The 25,065-nt window shown below is 35.7% G+C and overlaps 1 protein-coding gene across 11 annotated transcripts in view; it reads right to left on the reverse strand.

The window, feature by feature from the left end:
• Positions 1-25,065, reverse strand: part of RPGRIP1L (RPGRIP1 like) — a 99,402-nt gene that overhangs the window by 14,403 nt on the left and 59,934 nt on the right. For 4 of the 11 annotated variants that reach the window (XM_074026696.1, XM_074026693.1, XM_065537717.1 and 1 more), the window contains exons 18-23: positions 24,870-25,060; positions 24,614-24,697; positions 21,897-21,998; positions 21,278-21,437; positions 20,037-20,110; positions 5,357-5,540 (exon numbers count right to left, since the gene is read on the reverse strand). In XM_074026696.1, the coding sequence (XP_073882797.1) occupies positions 5,357-5,540; positions 20,037-20,110; positions 21,278-21,437; positions 21,897-21,998; positions 24,614-24,697; positions 24,870-25,060 (795 nt within the window). Of the gene's footprint in view, positions 1-3,176; positions 3,270-5,356; positions 5,541-20,036; positions 20,111-21,277; positions 21,438-21,896; positions 21,999-24,613; positions 24,698-24,869; positions 25,061-25,065 lie in introns of all 11 variants that reach the window. The other 7 variants (XM_074026695.1, XM_074026697.1, XM_074026694.1 and 4 more) reach the window with 3 other exon arrangements.

Here is a 25,065-nt window from a genome sequence, read left to right on the forward strand (position 1 = left end):
TTACCATTGAAATTGGTTTTAAAAAGTGGTGTCATTGGGGATTCCCTATGCTTCTGCTTTATCCAGTTGGCCAGCATACTATATCTCCTATTCTCTTAATAAAGATAAAAATGACTGCCACTATTTACTGGGTAATATTTATGTGCTAGGTACTACACTCAATACTTTTATTGTCATCATGTAGGTTAAGAACCTGACCCACATTTTACAGATGATTAAATGGATCCAGAGAAGGTTAGGAGTTTGCCCAAGACCACCTAGTTAGAATGCGGCAGAGCCAGAATTTGAATCCAGCAATATTAGCCTCAAGAGTCTGCTCTCTTAACCTCCATGCTACATAACCTCTCCTCCTTCCATGTGCAGCCAAAGTTTTCCTGTTTAAGCTCTGGTCATTTTGTTAACACAAGGCTAGAGGGTAAGCGAATGTTTCATAACAGTATCAAGGGAAGTCACTTCATTTTCTTTTGTTTCATAAAGGAATATTGCTTAGATATACCTAGTCTAGGTGTGTCAAATCATATTTCTTGGCAGAAAACTTTCAAAATAATCTTTTTGAAAATACTCCAGCTACTTACCAATAAGCTTAGTTCTCCAAAAGTGTACCAAGTTGGAACTCTCCTGCTTCCACAAACAAGGCCTAGATTGGGCATCTTTATCTAGCCCAACGGTTCTCAGTCTTCATTGTATATCACAACCCCTTAAAGGGCTTGTTAAAATGCAGATTACTGAGTTGTATTCCCAGAGTTTCTAGTTCAGTAGGTCTGGATGAGGGCCTAAGAATTTGCAATTCTAACACATTTCCAGCTTCTGTTGCTGCTGGTGGTGAGGGTTCTACACATTGAGAACCATTGTTTGGCCCAATATTCATTTGCCAAATTTTTAAATGGGATCAGGAGATAGTGAACACTTTTGGGTTGAATACTGTGGGAAACAGGAACACTTTGGCCGCCTCTGATTATGTCATGATATCCTATGACTAACCATGGTTCATCTGGTATTCTAAAATCCTAGATGGTTAAAAAAAACTTACAATTTCAAAACCTGAAATACATCCTATAAAAAGTGACTCTGGTGATTATTAAAAGTATCAGAACTCTCCAAAAGTTAAGGTATTTACCTTTCATTCCCCTCAGAAATCACATTTGTTTAGGACTTGTATGATTTTGACATAAACTTACTGAAAGCATATGTCTCAAAAAGGATACAAACTAGTAGTCCAAATACTTTAGTTGATCTTCAGTCAACTACCATTAAAAACATATCCTTTACTTCTGCAAGCTGGATAAATGCTTATATTCTGTTATCAATGTCATATGGCAGAGGAAATACAGATGGCTTAATTATAAGGAGTTGATAACCTTGAATCTCAGATGTTTGTATTAAAGAGTTATCATCCCTATCATCCTTATCTTTGTCAAATTTCTCCTCCTATTAGTCACAAAATCTGATGTTTTACATCATCTTCATCTTTTGAATTAAACTTCAATTGTTCCAAAAGACAGACTGTTCCAAAAGACAGACTGTTCAGAGGCTAAGGGTCCAGACCTGTATAAGTCTTATAAAAACTTTGGATGATTTCATTAATCTTTTTCTTCCCACTGTCAATTCCATTGTAGGCTTTATTTGGCCCAGACAACATTCTTCAGACCTACCATTAATCTTATTTTTTCCCAAACTATTTTCTTGCTTTCTCAGCATTCTCTGAGCAAAATTTTCAGGCCCAATAAAATACAAATGTTTTGTTCTTGATACCACTGTCTGGCAAGTAAATTCAATTTTAGTTTTTCAGTGTTGGTATTCCTAAGAGATATATATATATATATATTTTTTTTTTTTGTTTGTTTGTTTTTTTTTTTGGAGATACAGTCTCTCTGTCACTCAGGATGGAGTGCAATGGCACAACCTTGGCTCACTGCAACCTCCGCCTCCTGGGTTCAAGCGATTCTCCTGCCTCAGCCTCCTGAGTAGCTGGGATTACAGGTGCCTGCCGCCATGCCCATCTAAGTTTTGCATTTTTAGTAGAGACAGAGTTTCACCATGTTGGACAGGCTGGTCTCAAACTCGTGATCTGCCCGCCTCGGCCTCCCAAAGTGCTGGGATTACAGGTGTGAGCCACTGTGCCGGGCCAATTTTTGTATTTTTAGTAGAGGCGGGGTTTCACCATGTTGGCCAGGCTGGTCTCGAACTCCCAACCTCGTGATCCGCCCACCTCAGCCTCCCAAAGTGCTGGCATTACAGATGTGAACCACCATGCCCAGCCAGGAGATATATATTTTCTTTGTGTGTAGGTTACACTGGTTTTAATACCTCTTAATAAAGGCTGAATTCAATTATGAATAATCTAGGGGATCACTAGTCTACATCTCTCATTTTATGTACTTAATTTGGGCCTGAACATACAAGTCTCTTTTGTACAGATTCAAGTCACAATGTAGGGTAAAATCATTGCTAGGTTCAGCTAACCTCTCTACTGCATGGTGTTCAAACAGAAGATAGCATGTACTAATTGTCCTCTAAATTATCCATTTGAATTAAAAAGTTTGGAAATAAAATTACTTTCATTAATATTTAATGAGATTTGGAAGATCTAAGTCTACATTACATTGACCTTCTGTATCAGGTAACAAGTGAATGGTAAATCATTACAATAATTACATGAGATAGTTACTCATTAACCAAAGACTCAAGGAGATCCCCCTGCAATGGAGGTGCAAATATGATAATTTGAAAATAAACATCTTCATTATGTCATACTTAAATGAAAAATAAAACATTCAACAAGCTTAATATTAATTATTTCTCAAATTTGCTGATGACCTAGGAGCTCATTTTTTCAGATATAACAGATATAAAACAGCATTAGTTTGCTTCTAAGCACGGAGTACATTCCTTTCCCCTCCTCCCAGAAAAATATCCTTAAAATTATTTTCAATTAATCTTGAAAATTCTACACAGTCAAATCTCATTAGATAGGAAAAGAAACCAAAAAAAGGTATAGTAAACACTTTTACTGAATTCATTTCTAACAGATTACTGGTTTCCTTGCTGCTATCAAATGATTAATTCATTAGAAACATAAGTAACTGTTAACATACCAATTAGACAATAAAATACCCTGCAGTAAAGGGAAAAAACAAACCAAAATGCACCAACAGGCTGGGCATGGTGGCTCATACCTGTAATACCAGCACTTTGGGAAGCTGAGGCAGGTGGATCACTTGAGGTCAGGAGTTTGAGACCAGCCTCGGCAACATGGCGAAATCTCGTCTCTACCAAAAATACAAAAATTAGCTGGGTGTGACTGCGTGTCCCTCTAATCCCAGCTACTTGGGGGGCTGAGGTGAAAGGATCGCTTAAACCCAGGAAGTGGAGGTTGCAGTAAGCCAAGATGGTACCACTACACTCCAACCTGGGCAAAAGCCTCAGACCTCAAACAGACCTAGAGGTAACCATGTGAGAATGTAAAAAATTTGGGCCATTTAAGCATATATCACAGTTTGATCTAAAGAAAGATCTGTATTGCTCTTCAAGCAAATGGAAACATCTATTCCTTGACATGGCCAAGTTTCTCAATACACAATTAATCTCTAAAAAACAATTTTGTTGCCAGTCCAACCAAATATTCTACTGCTGACCTTTACAAAGAATAATACAAAAGCCAAAGGGTTTGTCATTTTTCTTGGAGTATCTTTCTTAAAACTAGTTGACTGAACAGTTCTTTCATTATTAATAATATTTTGATATGGTTTTCTTTTCTGGTATTCTGCAATTGAGGATTTCCAGGAAGCCTGAGAAAATACTTTTGGAAATGTTTTCTTTATATTAAGTGCATGAAACGAAGGAGGAATCAGATTCTTGTCCTGTCCACACCACTTATTTCACATGTGATTTCTTAACACACCTGTTATTGTAGAATTTAAGCTGCAGTGGATCTTAGAAAGCACCTTACTTTTCAAATAAGAAACTAAGGAATCATGAAATTTAAACATCTTGCCTTAGTTCACATAATAGTAAAAATTGGGGATACAGGGAGGACTAGACCACTAGGCCACATCTCTGGATACTTAAGACTACTGTTTTGAGGAATGAACATTATTTCTAAAAATGCCAGATGGGGGGAAAAAAAGGTAATCATGAGCATTTGTAATCCTGCTGATACAACAGCATGGTTATACTGTTGATTAAAATGCAATTTCTAAGATTAGTAAGGAAAAAATAATGATGAACTTGCATGAGATGGCCTATTTTGCTAAAAATAGCACGACACTCCATTTTTATGGTTTGTTTTAATGTAGAGCTCTAGGAGAACATACTAAGCTGTTTTAGCTTAGGGTCATGGTAGCCTGATATTATTTTTTATTTTTCTCCAATTATATACTAACAATCACACAATAAAGTTGATTGATCTCAGAATTTATAGGGTACCTGTCGGGTCTGTGCTGGTGTGGTAAACTTACATGTCAATTGGCTGCTAGATCAAGCCCTAAGACAGAAAACCTGCCTGCTGCTATGAATGGATGTGTGTGCTATATGATGAAAGGTGTAGTAAGAATTTACGCTTCACTCAATTAAAATCTTGAACATCTAGACACTGAGAGAGATATACACACGTATTGTAAAAACATCCATGTGATGACATTGATCAGAAAGGTAGACAAAAAATAGGACATTGAAAGCTTTGAATCATATGATTAAAAAACTACTTCTTTGGAAGATATTTCTTTGAAATATCATATATTTAAATTAAATTCCTAATTATAGACCCAGCTGACATTTTTCTGTTGAACTGTTATATAGCAGGACCATCTTAGAAATATTTTTTCACATTGTTTTGTTTTCTCTTAACTTTGGTATTACCTCAACTTTCTTTTCCTTTCTTTTTTGAGACAGGGTCTCACTTTGTCACTCAAGCAAGAATGCAGTGGCAAGATCTTAGCTCACTGCAGGCTCACCCTCCCAGGCTCAAGCAATCCTCCTGCCTCAGCTTCCTGAGTAGCTGGGACTATAGGCGTGCAACACCATGCCCGGCTAATTTTTGTATTTTTTTTTTTTTTTTTTTGTAGAGACGAGGTTTCGCCATGTAGTCCAGGCTGGTCTGGAACTCCAGAGCTCAAGCGATCCACCTGTCTTGGTCTTCCAAAGTGCTAGGATTACAGGTGTGAGCCACTGTGCCTGGCCCAACTTTATTTTCTTAATCTTTATGCTACTGGTTTGACTTTTATTAATCAATTCTGACAAGACTTCCATGAATTTATGTGAACATTAGAGAAATAAACTTTCTCTCTGTTCTTTCTGTTTCTTTCATAAATAAAAAAGACAAACATAAAAGTCTGTATTACAAATGAATCATACATACCATTGCTATAGTTATAGTAGACCCACTGCCCACTCTTGGGTTTTGGAAGCGACACGGGTGTCTCTTCAGCAGGAAGACTGTAGAATCGACACTCAACGAACAGCCGTTGGATAGTGTCATCCATGGTTACTTGAGAATCATTAAGGCTTAGAGCTATGATCTCAATCCGAATTTTTTCTGATGGCTGTTTAAAGAGCAAAAACAAAATAAAACAAATAAAATAATTGAACAAAAAGATCCACTATTACTTTCCACCATCAATTTTAAATAAAACACGAAGGACAATGGGCTTCTTTTCTTGAATGCAATGTACACTACTGTATGTTACACATGATAGATTATTCACGACAGAGAGCGAGAATGAGATTCTAATGCCCCAGGGTTTGAAGTTAACAGTGTCATGGCAATAGTCTCCTGATTTACATTTGAGGCTATAAATACCCCACTAGTAGTCTATCAGGAGTGAAAATTATGAGATCTTCATCTCCGATTGCTTTCAGAATGACAAGTTGTCCTTGTTTCAAACTATGTAATGAAGTACGTGTTTATCACTGCTTTTACTTAATCTACAGTACCTGAGAAAGTTTCAGTTATTCAGAGATCAAAGCCTGTTGAACACTTTATAGGTATTATGCTAATATGTGTAGCTATATGAATCAATATTAACAGAGCAGAAACTACAGTTCATTCTCTCATATTCTGTCATAATATATTTTGTTCAATAAATAATACATTTTGAAGCAAAAGAAACAATTTTATGTCAACTTGAACATTTTCTCACAATTTATTTTTAATTTTATTTTTACAAAATTAACAACTAAAATGGTGTTTATTTAATTTTCACTTTAATCCTTGCTTAATAGATTTTGGTGTCATAGACATTAACATGGGAATTACAAATGTTTCCTTGAGTAATGATTTCAAATAATTAATAGACTAGGATTAGAAATTGTATCACACATCAAGATAACTCCTCAGTTAAATCTGTTTTTTATAATTTAAAGTTTGTCTTTTAATATCAAAATCCTATTTTACTAAATTTAGAGACATGCTATAAATTATATAACTTCACATAACAATTAGAAAAACCTGAAAATAAGACCTGTTTTATGACCAGCTTTTAGGAATTCATTGTTAAATGTAAATCAGTGTGTAAATTCACCATAGTGGTTACTTAGATATTTCAAAGCATATAATTAATCAAATTGAAAAGTATAAGTATCCTATTGTAAAAATATTACCATAAAGAACAATTTCCATTGCTGTCAAACCCCCTCAATATTTGATGAAGTAATTTTACCCCCTTCTTTCAAAAGACATTTTCTTTTATTATGTATTCTAAGACACTTTAACTAAAAACCCAAATCTGAATATTTCAATAAGGTTATTTTATTATTCAGTAGATTCATGGAAATTTTACTAGGATGACAGAGAAAATTCCACACCATTCTGTCTCCACTAATACAGGTACAAGGCTGCAGCTGGCAATATTACTAGGATTAGCATAGTATGATGAAATATTTAAAGGAAAATTTTTTCTAAAACCTAATAAATCAAATGACTGCCAAATGTCATTAAAGTGATGGTCTTTGACTTGAATATGCTTTTCATATTCAAATTTGAAAAGAAAGAGATGAAAGCCTGGAAAGGTTACTCGGTTTCAACTAATAACCTCAAGCCCTCTCCGTTCACGTGCATAAAAAATGAAGTTGGCTCTATTGTCTAATCTCACTTCAGAAAACCCCTTCTCTGCTCGTTGAAGACTACATGGTAAAGAAAATATTTTAAATGATATATTTTTTCTTAAAATGTATTACGGTTGTGAAAATACTGTAATACATATATTTGATAATTCTGGTCTCAGTGCAGCATACTGTATAGTTAATTCTTCTACATAAGTTGGAATTTGACAAACTTAGAGTTATTATAGCAATAACATCTTATAAAACATTTATGTTTCTGCACAAAAGAATTAAAGAAAACTAGCTACAAAAAGAAAAAAGTGGTATACATACTTATTTCTACTCTGTGAAAATAGGAATTCAAAATTGTTTATCACAGAACCTAATAAAGAAGTAAACGAACTTGTAAATAGCAGGGGAATCAAATTTATCTAAGTGGTTATTTTATTAATAATATATTAGCTATACAATCCCCATATGAAAACTTGCATTATTGTAAGAACCAATTAAGGCTGTCAAATAAGACTACATGCAACTCTTTGAAGTTTAAAATACAATCCTAGATAAAAGTATTCACTTGGATCCCAGCCAAAACACAAAAACAAAATAACAAAACCCCAAACACCAAAACAACAAAAAAGAAAACTCACTGTATTATCAAAAAAGTCAAGAACTTTAAAATTCTTTTCATGATGTCCATCTTATGTCTGGTCAATTTTTTATATTTATTTGTGTGTCTCTACATTACTGCCATTACTTCGATCAAATGTCCTTTTTAATTCTCTGACCAATACACCTGGCAGAAATGATCAGTTACTGTTTCTTCATTCATTTAATGCTACATGAATCAACTTGGAATAAATCCAAAAAGGGGTAAATTTTAAGCAGCTTTTACCTGAGAAAGTAAGCGCTAAATAAAGAATTTTTCCAAACATAAATTTTGACAAACGAAGCTAGACAATTTATTTTTCAGCACTGGAACAATTCTAGTTGTGTTCAAGCCCCTCTGATTAAAAAGTTCAACCAGATTTTGTATACAGATCTGAAGACTGGCCAGGCGCAGTGTCTCATGCCTGTAATCCCAGCACTTTGGGAGGCTGAGGCGGGCAGATCACGAGGTCAGGAGTTTTGAGACCAGCCTGGCCAACATAGTGAAACCCCGTTTCTACTAAAATTACAAAAAATTAGCTGGGAGTGGTGGTGGGTGCCTGTAGTCCCAGCTACTTGGGAGGCTGAGGCAGAAGAATCGCTGGAACCCAGGAGGCAGAAGTTGCCGTGAGCTGAGATTGCGCCGCTGCACTCCAGCCTGGGCGACAGTGCGAGACTCTGTCTCAAAAAAAAAAAAAAAAAAAAAAAAAAAAGAAAACTTTATCTCAACATGTCAGAAATGAACTCATTCTTGCTCCTCTCCCCCAATCCTATTCATCCTGTGTTATTTCCTACCTCAACTGATGACATCACCATCCACCTAGTCCCCTACAACCAGGAGACAGCAGCATCCTTGCCTTTCCATTTTTCTCACACCCACTATATCCTAAAGATCACCCATTCCTGTTCATTATACTTTCTAAATATCTCCACAATTGGCCAGGTGCAGTGGCTCATGCTTATAAATCCCAGCATTTTGGGAGGCTGAGGGGGGCAGATCGTTTCAGCCCAGGAGCCCAGGAGTTGGAAACCAGCCTGAGCAATACGTCAAAAACACGTCTCTCCAAAAAACAAAACAAAAACCACACACACACACACACACACACACACACACACACACACACAAACTGGCCAGGCCTTGGAGTGGCATGTGCCTGTGGTCCCAGCTACCTGGGAGGCTGAGGTGGGAGGATTGCTTGAGCCTGAGAGGTTGAGGCTGTAGTGAGCCATGATCGAGCCACTGCACTCTATGCACTCTAGCCTGGGTCACAGAGTGAGACCCTGTCTCAAAAAAAAAAAAAAAAAAAAAAAAAAAAATCAATGATTTACTGAATTGTTGAAAGCATATGATATTTCAGACATTGTTTTAACTGTTGGGGATATAAAGAAAAATACGATGCTGTTTCTTTTCTATTTTTTATCTCAAGAGAACATGCTAAGTTCCCATGGGGGTAACTAATACAATAGCTTCCTAGTTATTAGAAGGTAGAAATCTGACAGAACAAGGAGGGAGAAAATAGAAGAATCTGACATAAGAGATTTGAGAGCGAACTGGTAGCCGATTGATGAGCGTTATGAGACTGTAAGCTCAGTGACGGTAGGGACTATTAGATTGCTCACTGCATTATGTAGTACACAATAAACAAGTGGATCTACTCTCATGACAGAGACAGGTGAGGCACTCATCTCTAATCTCTGGTCTGCAGTCCCAACCATTCTCCTTATTGTAGCAGAACCAATCGAATATCATCTTTCCGTCTGAAAAATCTTCCTATTGCCTTACACTCTAGCCACTCCTTTAAACTTGCGGTGTGCTATTTTATATTGCTCAGTTTTTGCATCTGTTATTTATTGTGTGAAATCTTTTCCATCAAAATTCTACTCCTGTGAGGCCCTGAACCACACATCCTCTCCTTTATGGCAGTAATACTGATCTCCAGGAACGAGTTGGTTGTTTCCTCCTCTGGGCCCTCACTGCCCTTCTCCATCACATTGTACTACATGGAACCGTTCACATATCTGCCTCTCTCTATAGACTCTGGGTTTCAGGAGGGCAGGACCAATATCTTACTCATTTTTTGCTACTTCACATCCTCCCCAACATAGGCTCTCAATAAATATTTAATGAAATAGTGGAGACTATATATCTTTTATATATTCAGAATATCTTTTATTTTTCTTCAGGGTCTTGCTTTGTTGTCCAGGCTGAAGTTCAGTGGCAAGATGACGACTCACTGCAGTCTCAATCTCCCAAGCTCGAGTGATCCTCCCATCTCAGCCCCCTGAGTAGCTGGGACTAGAGGAGCAAGTCAACATACCCAGATCATTTTTAATTTTTTTTTTGTAGAGATGGGGTTTCACTATGTTGTCTGGACTGGTCTCAAACTCCTGGCCTGAAGCAATCCTCCCACCTGGACCACTCAAAGTGCCAGGATCACAGGTGTGAGTCACAGTGCCCAGCCTAGAATATATTTTATTTATTGCCAGAACTATGTGAAGCTGCAGGTATTATTGCCTTCTTATTTAAAAAATATTTATTACGGCTGGGCGCGGTGGCTCATGCCTATAGTCCCAGCACTTTGGGAGGCCAAGGCAGGCAGATCACGAAGTCAGGACATTAAGACCATCCTGGCTAACACGGTGAAACCCCGTCTCTATTAAAAATACAAAAAATCAGCTGGGCATGGGGGCACGCGCCTGGTACTTGGGAGGCTGAGGCAGGAGAATCACTTGAACCTGGGAGGTGGATGTTGCAGTGAGCTGAGATCGTGCCACTGCACTCCAGCCTGGGCGACAGAGTGAGACTCCACCTAAAAAAAGAAGGCTATTATGTGCCTCTATGTTTTGGGGAGTGGTTATTATTAACTGCTGACAAATATATAGAACTCTTGCTCTCCTAGATTTTAATGAAATAAGACTATCGCAAGACAGCTGAATATTGTTGAATCTAAGTGGTAGGGTACTATTATTTCTACTTTTCTGCATGTTTGAAATTTTTCATCATAAGAAAATGGGGAAAAGTTTCACTCAGGTGAATTGGAAGAGGTCCTAAATAATATACTGATTCAAATGACAGTAATTGAAGCAAAGGCTTTTAAAGAGATGAATAATAATGGTTGTTCAGAATTACTAGAGCAACATAACGGGTCATTCCTCTGCAGGCTATCAGCATCCTTTGATACAGGAAATTGGCCAGACAGCATAGGCTTTAGACTTTTCCTGTTTTGTTTCCCCTCTATATGTATGAACTTTTGTTACCAGGTAAGATGCTTCTTCTCAGTTCTCTTTTTCTTGTTCACCAATTACCCTATTAGCGTCGTCAGTCAGCAAGATGTCAGTATCAGCATGTAAAAAGAACATTTGTAAATTTTGATTGTGCGCTGGCTGTGGTGGCTCACGCTTGTAATCCCAACACTTTGGGAGGCCGAGGCAAGTGGATCACTCGAGCCCATGAGTTTAAGACCAGCCTGGCCAACATGGTGAAACTCCATCTCTACTAAAAATACAAAAATTAGTCAGGTGTGGTGGTGTGTGCCTGTAATCCCAGCTACTCGGAGGCTGAGGCACGAGAATCTCTTGAACATGGGAGGCAGAGGTTTCTGTGAGCCGAGACTGCGCTACTGCACTCCACCCTGGGTGACAGAGTGAGACCATGTCTCTCGGAAAAAAAAAAAAAATTTTTTTTTATTGTGGTGAACAGAAGTCATTCAAATAAGAACTGCATGCAACTTATTTTTAGTTGTCTGTATAGATGGACACTATATATTATGTGATTAAATGATCTAGAAATGTGATGACAGCTTATATTACTCTAAAAAAATAAATTATAGCTCTTGTGATTTTGGCTCAATTCCACTATTGCTTCCTGACTGATGATAATTCATATTTTGGATCACATTTTTCTATGTGATCTAAAGTGTTTACTTAGGCTTATTATCGGCATGCTTAAAATTTTCACGTCCTACTTCACAGGATTGTGTGGAATTCTTCCTCTGGTTTCAGCCCTCACAGCAGCCACCCTGGAGTTGAATTGTTGGGCTTCTGAAAACTAATTCAACCTGACAACCCTTAAAAACAGTACTGCATAATTGAGAATGGCCTATGATAAAGGTCTTGCAACTTGTTTCAGTCAGTTATATTTAAATCTAGTTATGGTGAGATTACGGGTGAGCTTAATTGCATTCCAAGTTTCTGCAATGAATAGGCATTTCTTTAACTTTTTATTATAAAACATTTCAAACATGAGAAAGTAGAGAAAATAATTTGGCATATTCAAGTAGTCAGCCATCTCAAACAGATGTTACCATTTTTCTATAACTGATTTAAGTCTTTTTATTGTTGTTGAAGAAATAAAATATTTCAGATACAGGTAAAGCTACCAGCTGCCAAATCGCTTCCCCTCCCTTCCTCATTCCCCCACGGTTACCACTATCTTGAAGTTGGTTGTATCATTCCCAAACATTCCTTTATATTTCCTACTACATATGTGTATATCTATAAACAACATACAGTATTGTTTTCTGTTTTTTGGTTTTATATTAGTGGTATCACACTCTTACTAATCATTCTGCAATTTGTTTTTTTATACTCAGTACTATATTTTTGAGATTTATTCATATTTATTTTTCAAATCCAACTTATTCATATTAACTGTTGTATAGAATCCTATTTATATTGCATATATAATCTACAGTACATTTATTTACCTGCTGATGAACAATTACATTGTTTAAATTTTTTTTGCTATTACAAACAATGTTGCATTGAATATCCTTTTATGTTTTCTTGTATACATGCATGATTCCCTTAGGAGCAGAATTGCTGGGCAATAGGTAAGAGAATTTCAACCATAAAGGATTATCAAATTAATCTCCAGATAACTATAAATTGGAGTATTTTATGTATTTTATATTTATAAAAATACTGTATATGTGTGTGTGTGTGTGTGTGTGTGTGTGTACATAGATGGAAATAAAGCCTACCTGTAGGAGCCACAGTATGTAAAACTTGTTACTTTGTAACAAAACAACAGAGACAAAATGGAACTAGAAGGCCAAGATCTACATCAATGCTCTTGAAGAGTACAAATTTTAATTGGGGTGAGCTCTAAGACAAGCTCAAAACAGTTGGTTAAAACAATCAGACTTAACCACTGGTATTGACAGAGCCATATGTAAGTAGGGTAGGAATGCATATTAATTAATGGTGATTCTTACAAGTTCCCTTCTTCAGGCTGGGCATGGGTAGAGACATCATCTCAAAGACTCAAAAAAGTCTCCTTGAGTCCCTCACACTAGGCTCCAAAGCTTCCTCTTACATTGTGCATCAAATCCACTCTTCATACGAGTTCTGGTTAAAGCATTTTGATTGTTTTAAACAATAACTTTTTAGGGGAAATAAATACATAGAAAGGTGATGTCTCCAGAATCTCAAACTGTTAAGGCAATAAGGTTTTTAACAAACAAAAGAAAACCACCCAGTTGTCATCAGTGGCAGTAATCTATCTTTTCTAACATGTTCTGTTAAAATGTACTATATTAAACAAATAAGGTAAATGTTGCAAACTTCAGTGATGGGGATCAAAACAGTGCTAGCTTTAAGAGTGCTTACTTTTAGAACATTGTCACGGTGTCCTTATATACCCTATAAATTACTATGTCTATGCAGTGACTTGGATTATTTTTTCCTACCCTAATATCAAATTAATCTCAATATAATTATGCCAAATAATTATAAATTGGTATTATTTTATCACCATAAAAATGGTGTGTGTGTGTGTATAAATAGATACAAACCTGAGGGACATGACACATTTCCATCATTAACTGTGGTTTACTATGGCAGCAATGTGAAGCAAGGAGAATTTTAAAAATCACCCTCAATTTCAGGTGATTTTGATCTGCTACTCTCCTTTCACCATCATTGAGAACAGATGTTGTAGTATGGTGGCTCTCGATTTTGGCTGCACATTAGAATCACCAGGGGAGCTATAAACAAAATTCTGACTTAATTTATCCAGGTAGAGCCTGCGCCCTGGCATTTAACAATGCTCCCCAGATGATTCTAATGTGCAGCCAAGGGTGAAAAGTACTGCTTTTTTCTAAAGCTATGGTTCTTGCACTTTAGCATACCCCAGAATCATTTGATAAAACACAGATTGGTGGACTCCATAGAACTTCTAATTCATTAGGTCTCCGGTGGGGCCAAGGATTTGCATCTCTTACAAATTCTCAGGTCATGCAGATGCTGATGTTGAACTCTGGGGATCATACTTTGAGAAATATTGCTCTAAACCAAAAAAGATTAATCTTCCACCGATGGAGACTTCTAACATCTTTATAGAAAAGCTTCCACAATATTCATGTTAAACTGTTATTTTGCTATTATTCAACATTTTAGTACAGAATTAGCTAACTAACTACTTCCTTTTTTGAGTCAATCCAAGCTCACCATTAAAAATAATCCAACAATATAAATGACCAAATGTCAAATATAGAAGTTCCTTGTTTCATTCTACCACCTAACTCAGGAGTTGGCAATTTTTTTTTTCTGTAAAAGGATGAATACAAATGTTTTTGGCATTGCAAGCTATATGGTATTCAACTTTGCCCTTGTAGAGTGAAAGCAGCAATAGATAATATGTAAACGAATGAATGGCTGGGTTTCAATAACAGTAGAGGGCTGGATTTGGCACATGGGTCATTGTTTGCTGACTCCTGCCCTAGAGATATTCACTGCTAACGCTGTCTGATGTGCATCTTCCCAGACATTTTCTTTGCTTACATAAAGCTAAAGGTCATGTCTGTATGCACAAATAAAAATATATGTAGAGACCTTTTTGTTTTTCTTGTGTGTGTGTGTGTGTGTGTGTGTGTGTGTGTGTGAGACAGGTTCTCCTCTGTCACACAGGTTGCAGTGCAGTGGTATGATCACAGCTCACTGCAGCCCTGACCTCCTGGGCTCAAGTGATCCTCTAACCTCAGCCTTCAGAGTAGCTGGAACTACAGGCATGTGTCACCAGGCTTGGCTAATGTAAAGAAGTTGTTTTTGTAGAGATGGGGATCTTGCTACATTACCCAGGCTGGTCCTGAACTCCTGTCCTGAAACAATCCTCTTGCCTTGGACTTCCTAAAGTGTTAGGATTACAGGTGTCAGCTACCACATATGGCCCCATTTATTTCTTTTTAAATGAAATCATCACTGGGGCATAATTTATCCATTAGTTTGGCTAATGGATAGTGTCAAATAGGAGAAAACATGAATTTTCAAACATTGTTATATATAACAATGTTCATTTTAAGCAGAAATATTTATATTAGCAAAAAATGATAGAAACTTAAGGGTCCATCAAAAGGGGCTTATTTAAATAAATATAGTATAGCCATATAATGAAATATTATGGGTATGTTGAAAGAAATAGAGTATGCTGTCATGGAAAAATGTTGATGGTATGTTAGTAAGAGTTAGTTAAATTGCAAAGCACAAAAAATAGTTTTAAAAGCAATTTCTACCAGGAGAGTATGTCAACATTTCTGGTTTTACATAAAATATATTTTATTTTTATTTATTTATTTTTGAGACAGAGTCTTGCTCTGTTGCCCAGGCGGGAGTGCCATGGTGCGATCTCGGCTCACTGCAACCTCCGCCTCCCAGGCTCAAGGATTCTCCTGCCTCACCTCTCGAGTAGCTGGAATAACAGGTGCCTGCCAATACACCCTGCTAATTTTTGTGTTTTTAGTAGAGACAGGGATTCACCATGTGAGTCGGGCTGGTCTGGAACTCCTGACCTCAAGTAATCTGCCCAACTCACCCTCCCAAAGTGCTGGGATTACAGGTGTGAGCCACTGTGCTCAGCCAAGTAAAATATATTTTAAAACCTACCTTCTATCTAGCTTAAGCCCTCACATGTAAAACACTGAGAGTGGCTTATTTTATCCACTGATATCATATTTGATTCCTAAGTGATTTAATAATTTTTCATATGTGAATTCTAACGCTAGTGAATTGCTTTTTGCATTGTGCCTTTCAAAGTTTTAAACATATTTTGCTGAACATCGTTATTGTAATCACCTGGGAATGCCAGCTCATTGTTCAGGGAACCTAGTTTCCAGGTAGAATTGCAATTTAGTCCAATTGAATATGGCAGTTTTTACAAAACTGCTAGGAGTAGGAACAGAGAAAGAGAATGATGTAAATATGCACTGCGCAGAAGAGTCCATTGCTCTTTCAGTCTGTAATTTCCCATTCTCACCTGTGGGCACATTTTAAGACAGCTGTGAGTTCATGGCGATACATTTTGTTGTGAAAAATGAAAGCTGCAGTATTGAATAAAATTAGAAATAATGCAAAAGACAGATTGTTAATTTTTTTAATGCCATGGCAGATGCAAATGTTCAGTTTTGATGTCTATTTTGAGGACCTGAAACAAGGCTTTTAATCAATGTATTATACATCAAATTTATACTGTTAACTTCTGATTATTCAAATTAATAAAATATTCATAGAGAAATGTCCAAAGTTTTACATTTCTCAGACTTCTGTCCCCCCACCCTCACCATTAATTATCATGCCTAGAAGCTTTTTAGTAAAAGCAGCAGTTGTCAGGCTGACGGAATCTGACAGGCCAGCAAGGCCCAATTACACTTGCGCTATGTGGCACTTTGATGTCCGGGAAACGAAGAGAGATAGGGGCAAATTGTGTGGCACATTATGTTAATGACTTGATTTAATCCAGCCACTAAACTTTGTGTAGCCTGTTAAAAAAGATGCTAACACTAATTACGCCACTTTGGAAAGGAAAGGAGGGGACAAGCATTTCATACTGACAAAGTGAAGCTCATAAATGTTGTAAATGAAATGAAACAAAATGAAGTAATCTATGATTAATTATACATCACAGACACGAAGAAAACAGAAATAACCACGTAATATGTAGAAGTACTGGGAAATCTGTTAGATTCCTTCTAAGGATCAACGTTTCTAGGAAATAACTATGAACTGTCAGATTCTGTAACATGAAGAACAGAAACTGAATGATCTTAAATTGCTTACACAGTGTATCAGATAATTCGAATTCACACTGTAACTGGCATAAATGATACTTATCTAGGACACTACTTCTAGAGCTAATTTTGTGACATTATAAAATAGAGGCAATTTTTTAAAAAGTGGGGATAACTATAGAGTAGGGTTATCTAATTCCTTTTTAACTAGTTTGTGCCTCTAATCTATTTTTTACATTATTGACAGCATGATCTTTCAAAATGTGATCTAAGCATGTAAACTCCTTAAGATCAGGAGCTTAATTTTTTGTATTCGTGGATCTATTCCCAGTCCCTAGAACAAGGCTAGGAACACAACAAATGTTCACTACATATATATCTGTTTAATGAATGAGTGATCTTCTATCCTCATTCCTTAAAAATCTCAGAGGCCTCAATGCTCTGGATTATGCCTACCTTTTCAGCCTATTCTCCTGGGCTCCCTAAGCATACCATAATGGCTTGGCCCACCCGGAAACCATTCTGAATTCCAGAACAAGCCATGCACTATGTTCTCTAAGATTCTCACGCTTTTCATTCCTTTGGCCTATGATTTTCTCACCCTTTTCATGAACTCCTAATCATCTTCAACACTGGCTCCAGCTTTACTGACTCTAGGAAGTCATCCTTGATGAAGGGAAGGCCCCTCAGGTTGTCTTAGGGACCCCTTCTGAATGCTCCCATAGCACCCCATGCATTCCATTCTCCTGGTGCAGACCACTACACATTTTAATTGTGTTTCCCCTACAGACTACGAATTCTTCGAGGGAAGGAACTGCTTCTTGTATGCCTGCCTGACACACAATGGATGCTAATAAATGAATAATTGTTGTGAGGAAATATTAACATAGGATGTACTTAGCACATAACAGGCATTCAGTAATACATTCCTTCCTATGAAAGCTATGTTTCACTGTTCTGAGATTTTTACCAGAAGCAGTTCTTAAAGAGAAGACAAAAGAAAAAACTAATGAACCACAAGTACTTTTAAGCTTACAAAAGGATTTATGAAACAATATTACAACCAAAGTTAACACCATCAATAAATAATTAGGCAAAATGACATTTTCTGCCTCCTGATATGACGCAATGAAGAGGACCTAGTATCGCTTCTGTATTCCTACCAAAATGCATAACTGGAATCTGATCTTGAGGAAACACCAGACAAATCCAGTGAAGAATATGTTACAACGTAAATGGCCTGTATTAAGGAGTGTCACTGTTATAAAAGACTACAAGAAAGCCTGAAGAACCATTACAGATTAATGGAGGCTAAAGAGGCCTGAAAACGAAATGCAATGTGTGATCTGGATTGGATCTTGGACCATATGAATAAGATGCTATAAATGATATTACTAGGACAACTGACAAAATTCTAATGAAAACTGTAGATTAGATAACAATATTACATAACTGTTCTGAAGTGTTTAGAATTAGGGAGCAAATTCCACATGAATAGATTAATGCCCTCACTCTGTTAGTTCCCTTGACAGCTGATTGTTAAAAAGAACCTGGCAACTCCTACCTCTCTCTTTCCTGCTTCCTCTCTTGCCATGTGATCTACACATGCTCTGGCTGCCCTTATCCTTATGCCCTGATTGGAAACAGCTTGAGGCCCTCACCAAATGCAGATGCCAGTGCCATGCTTCTTGAACAGCCTGCAGAACTGTGAGCCAAATAAACTACTTTTCTTTGTAAATTACCCAGCCTCAGGTATACCTTTATAATAACACAAAACAAACTAAGAAAACATAGGATGCTGGTCAGTGACTGCTGCTGAAAATAGAATTTTTTAAAGCCCATGGGAGCTGAAGCATGAAGAACTGCTTGCTTTAAACGATGTTCACATTTGAGATAGCATCTGAAACCATTATAGGAAATTAAATTTTGGAATGGTAGTGAAGACCGTATCAGGCTGTAGCAAAGTAACACAAATTATTTTCCCTTAAGTAATGAGAAAAAAAAATCCAGTTTATTACAAAGAAAAAATATATGTATGTCAGAATTATGTGAATATTTTAGAGAAATAGTTATTTCTTTTGCTAAATTTCTTTGTTAAAGTTTATTATACCTTAGTTAAGAGCAATGTACTCACTTCACTGAGATGCTAGCAATGTTGCCAACATACACATGGTTCTATTGCAGGTCTAAGTAGGAGTTTTCATACATTAGATGCTGTTATTATAATTAATAAATATATAATAATAATGATAATAACACTTTGGACAGATAAAATGTTCTATTTGTATTTATTATGCACAGAAACAGTGGATATCTTGATTTCATGGAGGAATCTGTGACAACAACTGAAATGTTCTGTTCTACTGTTTTGTTTTATTTCTTTATTTTTTTAGAGACAGAATCTCACTCTGTCACCCAGACTACAGTGCAGTGGTGCAGTCACAGCTCACTGCAGCCTTGAACTTCTGGGCTCATGTGATCCTCCCGCCTTGGCTTCCCAGTGTTGGCATTACAGGTGTGAAGCACTGTGTCTGGTCTGTGGTTTTGTTTTAAAGAGAGACTAAGCTAAGAATGTGTGAAGGAAGAGTTAAAAGAAATATTCCAATTCTTATCAATAAAGTAAAAATTCTACAAAAGAAGTATAATTAATCACAAGAAAAATTAATGTAGATGCACGGAAAAGCTAGAGCTTTTTACTCACATTTACTTTATAAAAACTTTTTCCCTCTTACAATAAAAAAATGCTCTGGTAAATAGTATACCTCCCATAAATATTTTAAAAAATATAATTCTCTTCTCAAAATTTCAATTTACATACTACTTTTCAGCCATGTGCTACAAGAAAAGCAAAGTATACCAGTGCAAGATTAATTGCTTTCTAAGAAGCCTTCATTTGTTTTGGAAGAAATGAAATAACTGTAACATATTATCAGTGGATATGTCTAGGTAAGAGTAGTCTATGAATTCACATAGGCAAACTACTATAGTTTCAAAGGGCATCTCACATTTTGAGTTCTTTAAAGTTCAAATCTGTTTCAACACATCTTGGTATGCTAGTCTTGAAAAGGAGTCAAGAAGTCAGCTAGTTTTAAGCAAATAACTATTGTAGGTACAGATTTAAGGCACTCTTTGTGAAAATAATACTTGTATGTTAGAATCCATTACATAATGAAACCATAAATAAAAATTTCTTGAACTAGATGACTACTTGGTTAAGATTATGATAAACATTAAAGTTTTTCCAGAAACAGTTTTCCTTAAGATTTTTATATATGAAGACTGCACATGTACTGTGAATGAAAGGCAGCCTTATTTCAGAACATTTCTAGTTGGCATCAAGTTACTGACCTGTTTGATATTCTTGGAGATAGGACCTGGAATAATACAGTCATCACTGTCAGAAGCTGACATGTCCTCTTCAACTGTTAAAAAATAAAAGGGTAACATTTACACAAGTTAAACCAATTCTACTTATACCTTGTAAAATAAAGAGAAACAAGCACACACCATAAGATAACCTTAAGAAACACGGTAATTGTATCTAGATCTTTTTTAGTAGCAAATTTGTTTACAGACACATTACATTTTAGGAAAAAAAAAGACTAAAAATTTCAAGGTTAATTTTGGTAGAAGCAAAGGAAATGCCAATACAAATACAGTTTATTGTGAAATTTAAGAAAAAATTTTTAAGAAGAGAAGCATAGGGTAGTAGATGTTTTTTAACAGTCTGACCAGTAACGTTATGTAAGTCAATGCTATTCTTATTAGAGTTTTAACATTTTTATTGCTTTATTGAAATAAAACTGACAGACAATAAGCTACAGACAATTAAACTGCAAAATTTGACACACACACACACACACACACACACACACACACAAACACACACACATTAATTATTTTTAGAGACAGGGTCTTGCTATGTTACCCAGGCTGGGGTACAGAGGCTATTCACAGGCACCATCACAGCACACTGTAGCCTCAAAGTCCTGGGCTTAAGTAATCTTCCCTTCTCAGCCTCCCAAGTAGCTGAGACTACAGGCGTGCAACACCATGCTTGGCTAAAATTAGATGTTTTGCTGTAAGTGTAACTCTGTGAAACCAACACCACAGTTAAGATAGTGAACATGTCCATACCTCAAAAAGTCTCCTCAGGCCCCCTCTTCCTTTCTGCCCCTCCCCATTCCTATTCTTACAGATTAGTTTGCTTTTACCAGATTTTTAAAAATACAGTAAGTGGTCATTTTTGGCTGGGTTTCAATTTTTAAAAAGTCAAGACCTCTACACTAACGCAGACAATAATACTGAACTCAAAGAGAAAATAAAACTGTTTAAAACATAAATTGGGAACATGGTCAGCAACAACACTTGTATTCTATTGTGGAGCTCCAAGTTGAAATAAGAAGAGATACAACAATTCCACCTAACTACAACTAAGCAGATGGAACTATATTCTATCATTTCTGTCAAGAAACAGGTATTGTGAAGTAGATGCTACCATTAAATGAAGAGTTCCATGATGCACACTCTAACAGACAAAACAAAGCACAGAGTTAACTAAACAATGTTAGTTTAAATAAGAAAGTCACCTTCTGGTTCCAAGTCCTCTGTTATTTCTGTTTCATCTTCAGAAGATGTCAAGCTTTGTTCTGCAAGCTGACCTTCAGATAGTAAAGACACATCATCTTTTCCTTGCTGCATTTTCTCAGTATTTTCTTTTACCTCATCTACACTGCTTTCTTGTGAAACCTGAAGAAATAAAAGCACACTGGCATATTTATTATTGCTTAGATCACATTTTATAGCATTATTGCTGGAACAATTGAATAATAAAGCATGTAAATTTGAGACTTAAATATACAGATATGTGATATGTATGAGACTCAGAAAACAACCACTTCAATTTGTACAGACAAATGACAATATATAGATAAATGGAAATCTGAATATGTACTAAGAATAAAAAATGTATTAATCTCAAAATGAATTTTACATTAAGACTTTAATTCACACATCCATATATTACCTGCCAATAGCAGTATAATTATAGCTGTTACCCTTGTCATATTTTTGACTTTCTATTCCAAGGAAGTCACATATAAAAATAGGAGAAATGCTATGACTTCCTGAGTCATGTCAAAACTTATAAGACAAAGTCTTTAAGAACCAAATTAAACCTTCCAAAATAATTTTAACACAAACACATACCTCGGGAACAGGTGGAACAATTGGCATATTAATTTCTATTTCTGGTATATGCTCTACCTCTGGTGAAATTTCCTTCATATCTTCAGGAGGAGGAGAAGTCTCCTTATATTAACGTGAAAACATGCATATATGTTATTTTTTATTTATTACTAAATCCCAAATCATTCTATTACATACATATTGAACTAATAAAAATTGGCAGCAAATATAATACTCATATGACACTGAATTTACTTAATTTCAATAAAATGGTATTTATATTCTTTAAAATATAAATATATATAATATATATGTAATTTAAGAACTGCAAGTTCAGTTCATTGAAGCACTGTTTACATAGCAAAAAAAACTAAGAGCAATGCAAACGTCCAATAGGGCATTAGTTAAATAAAATATGCTATATCCAAATACCTGAGTTCTGTGTTACTATGAAAAAATTTGATGTAGATCTGTGTTTATTAACATTACAGAGAATATATAACATGGTATTGAGTAAAAAAGCTGCTTACAGAACAATATATATAGTTGTATTATGTTTGATTAAAATACAAACGAGCAAGCAAACGTATGTATGTGTATATTTCCACGGGAAAAAGCATGAAAGGAAATTCATCCAAACAGTATCTCTGAGTTTTAGATTTGGGAACATTAGAACATTAACTTTTTATTTTCACTGTTTTTTTTCTTCTTCTTTGTATTTTCTAATATTTCTGTGATGATTATAAATTACTCATGTGATTTTAAAAATGTCATATGTTAGCATAGGTATGTATTCCTTGTGATCAATGTCACCTTTTTATTTCATCAAATATGAATTTATAGTTAGCTATTATTCCTGGGTTAATAAACTAATGTTTAGTTTTAAAATATAGCTTATGACTTTTACTATTTTTAAAAGTAAACATGGCCAATGTAGGAAATGTAAAAGATAAATATAAAATAAATCAATATAAATCTAGTACTCAACGGTGGTATCTATTAAACTTGTTAGATTTCTATTTCTGTAAAACTAATTTTTGATGGAAATAAAAATTTTGGTTACAGAGTAATAACTGCATTATAAATACAATATATCCTGTTACATTTTAAAAAATTTAATATCAGAACATAAATATTTTCTCCTGATATGAAACTTGGAAAACATAATTTTAAATGACAATAGAATATTATATTGATGGGTGTGCCATGGCTTAATGAACCATTTTACTGCTGTTGGACATTTAACTAGTTCACAGTTTTTAGGTATTATGACTAACATTGCAACAAACACCTCTATGTTTGTGTCTTTTTAATGTTAGTGGTCATTTACTCAGGAATCAGGCTGTGTTCAAATCCCAGTTCTAATACTTTGTCCATGAGCAAGTTACTTAACCTCTCTAAACATCACTTTCCCCATCTTTAAATGGGAATAATTCTAGTATGAACTACATAGGGTTGTTGTGAGGATTAAATGAGTTAATAAGCACTCCATAAATACCAGTGATAAAACATCTACTGAATTATAATTATTGAATTCATTATTTATCATACACATATTAAATGCTCTGAATGTGCCAGGTATTATTTTAAGCTCTGGAGAGACAGAATATTTTGAGGTGGGTGGTAGTTACACAGGTGTATACATATTTAAAAATCCATTGAGCTCTATGCTTATGATTTATGTCCTTTACTATGTAAGTTATATGCGAATTACAAAGAAGATATATTTTCTAAAAAGTCCACCAAAGAGAATGGTAACAATCTGAATACAGTAGACATTTTTAAAGTACAGCTGACACCTTTTGTGGATGACCTGGGTGTGGGGGTGAGACAAAAAGAGGAGTCAAGAGGACGCCTCCAAAATTTCATGCCTGTGCAATCAAGTGAGTGATTATGTCATTTACAGAGAATGGGAAACAGTGAAAGAGGCAAACATTTTGGAAGAGGGTTGGTATAATCAGAAGTTTGGTTTCTGACATGTTAAGTTTAAATTCCTATTAAACATTCATTGCACATTAAATAGGTAGTAAGAAAATGAATATGAAATTCAGCAGTGAGGTCTAGACTAAAGATTATAGATATGAACGTGTCAGTATATAGATGCTTTTTAAAGCCATGGGGCTGTATGAGATCTCTTAATGTAGATATGGATTGAGAAGAGGTCTAAGGATTGACTACAGAGGCACGTCGACATTTAAACGTATGGTTAAGGAGCGTGAGAAGTATAATAGTAAACTTGGAGGAAAGCTAGGAAGGTATGGTGTCCCAGAGGCCAAGAGAAGAGAGGCCCGTATTCCACCGTGTCAAATGCTCCTGGGAGACTAAGATAGGCACTTAGAATTGACTATGGCATATGGCAGAGAGAAAGTCACTGAGACCTTAGTTAAGAGTAGTTTTATGAGGATGAAAGCTTGACTGAAGTGAGTCCAAGAAACAATGTGAAGTGAAGGAGACAGAATTTAGAAAACTTTTGAAGACTTTTTTTTTTTAAATAAATAGGAGCAGAGGATTGGGGCAGAAGCTAAAGAGAGGTAAGGGCCCAAAAAAGGGTTTAGATAAGAAATTTGAACAGTTAACACTTACATATAGTGCCAAAACACAAAGCGATCATTTTAATGGGAAAAGACATACTTTATTCACCTGCTTCCATTTAAATTAGGTAGGGAATAGTATGCCTATATAATTTATTTCAAATATTTCTTATGAAAAAATCACTATTTTCAGTGTTGACTACTTACATCACTCTGACGTGGCATGATATCCACGAAAGATACCTTCTTATCTACAGGTGTTAAACGTTGTCTTGGTTTAGGTCTTGGTGCCTAAGACAAACCAACCAATATGTCAGACTGAGTATGATGACCATTAGATTTCAGATAAGACTTTAGCTATTACTATTAATTTTTTTTTTGGTGGGGGTCACAGGCTTAGTTCTTAAGTTTTATATTCAAAATTTTATACTTGTTAAAAAAATTAAAGGTCACTGTTACTCACTACAACTAGTGTACTAACAGAGGACGCTGGAGGAAGTCTTTGAACAACTTCTGGCTCTTCTCTGCGAATGAAATTTCCTAAGTCTTCCGTTGTTATCGATCCACTTGGTGGAAGGTAAACAAATTTCCATTTCAATATAACATGGATGGTGCCAGCAGGATGCTTTTGATGGTCTGTTAACTCAAATATTCCTGTC

The sequence above is a fragment of the Macaca fascicularis genome, chromosome 20 (assembly GCF_037993035.2).
Source record: "Macaca fascicularis isolate 582-1 chromosome 20, T2T-MFA8v1.1".
Lineage (NCBI taxonomy): Eukaryota > Metazoa > Chordata > Mammalia > Primates > Cercopithecidae > Macaca > Macaca fascicularis.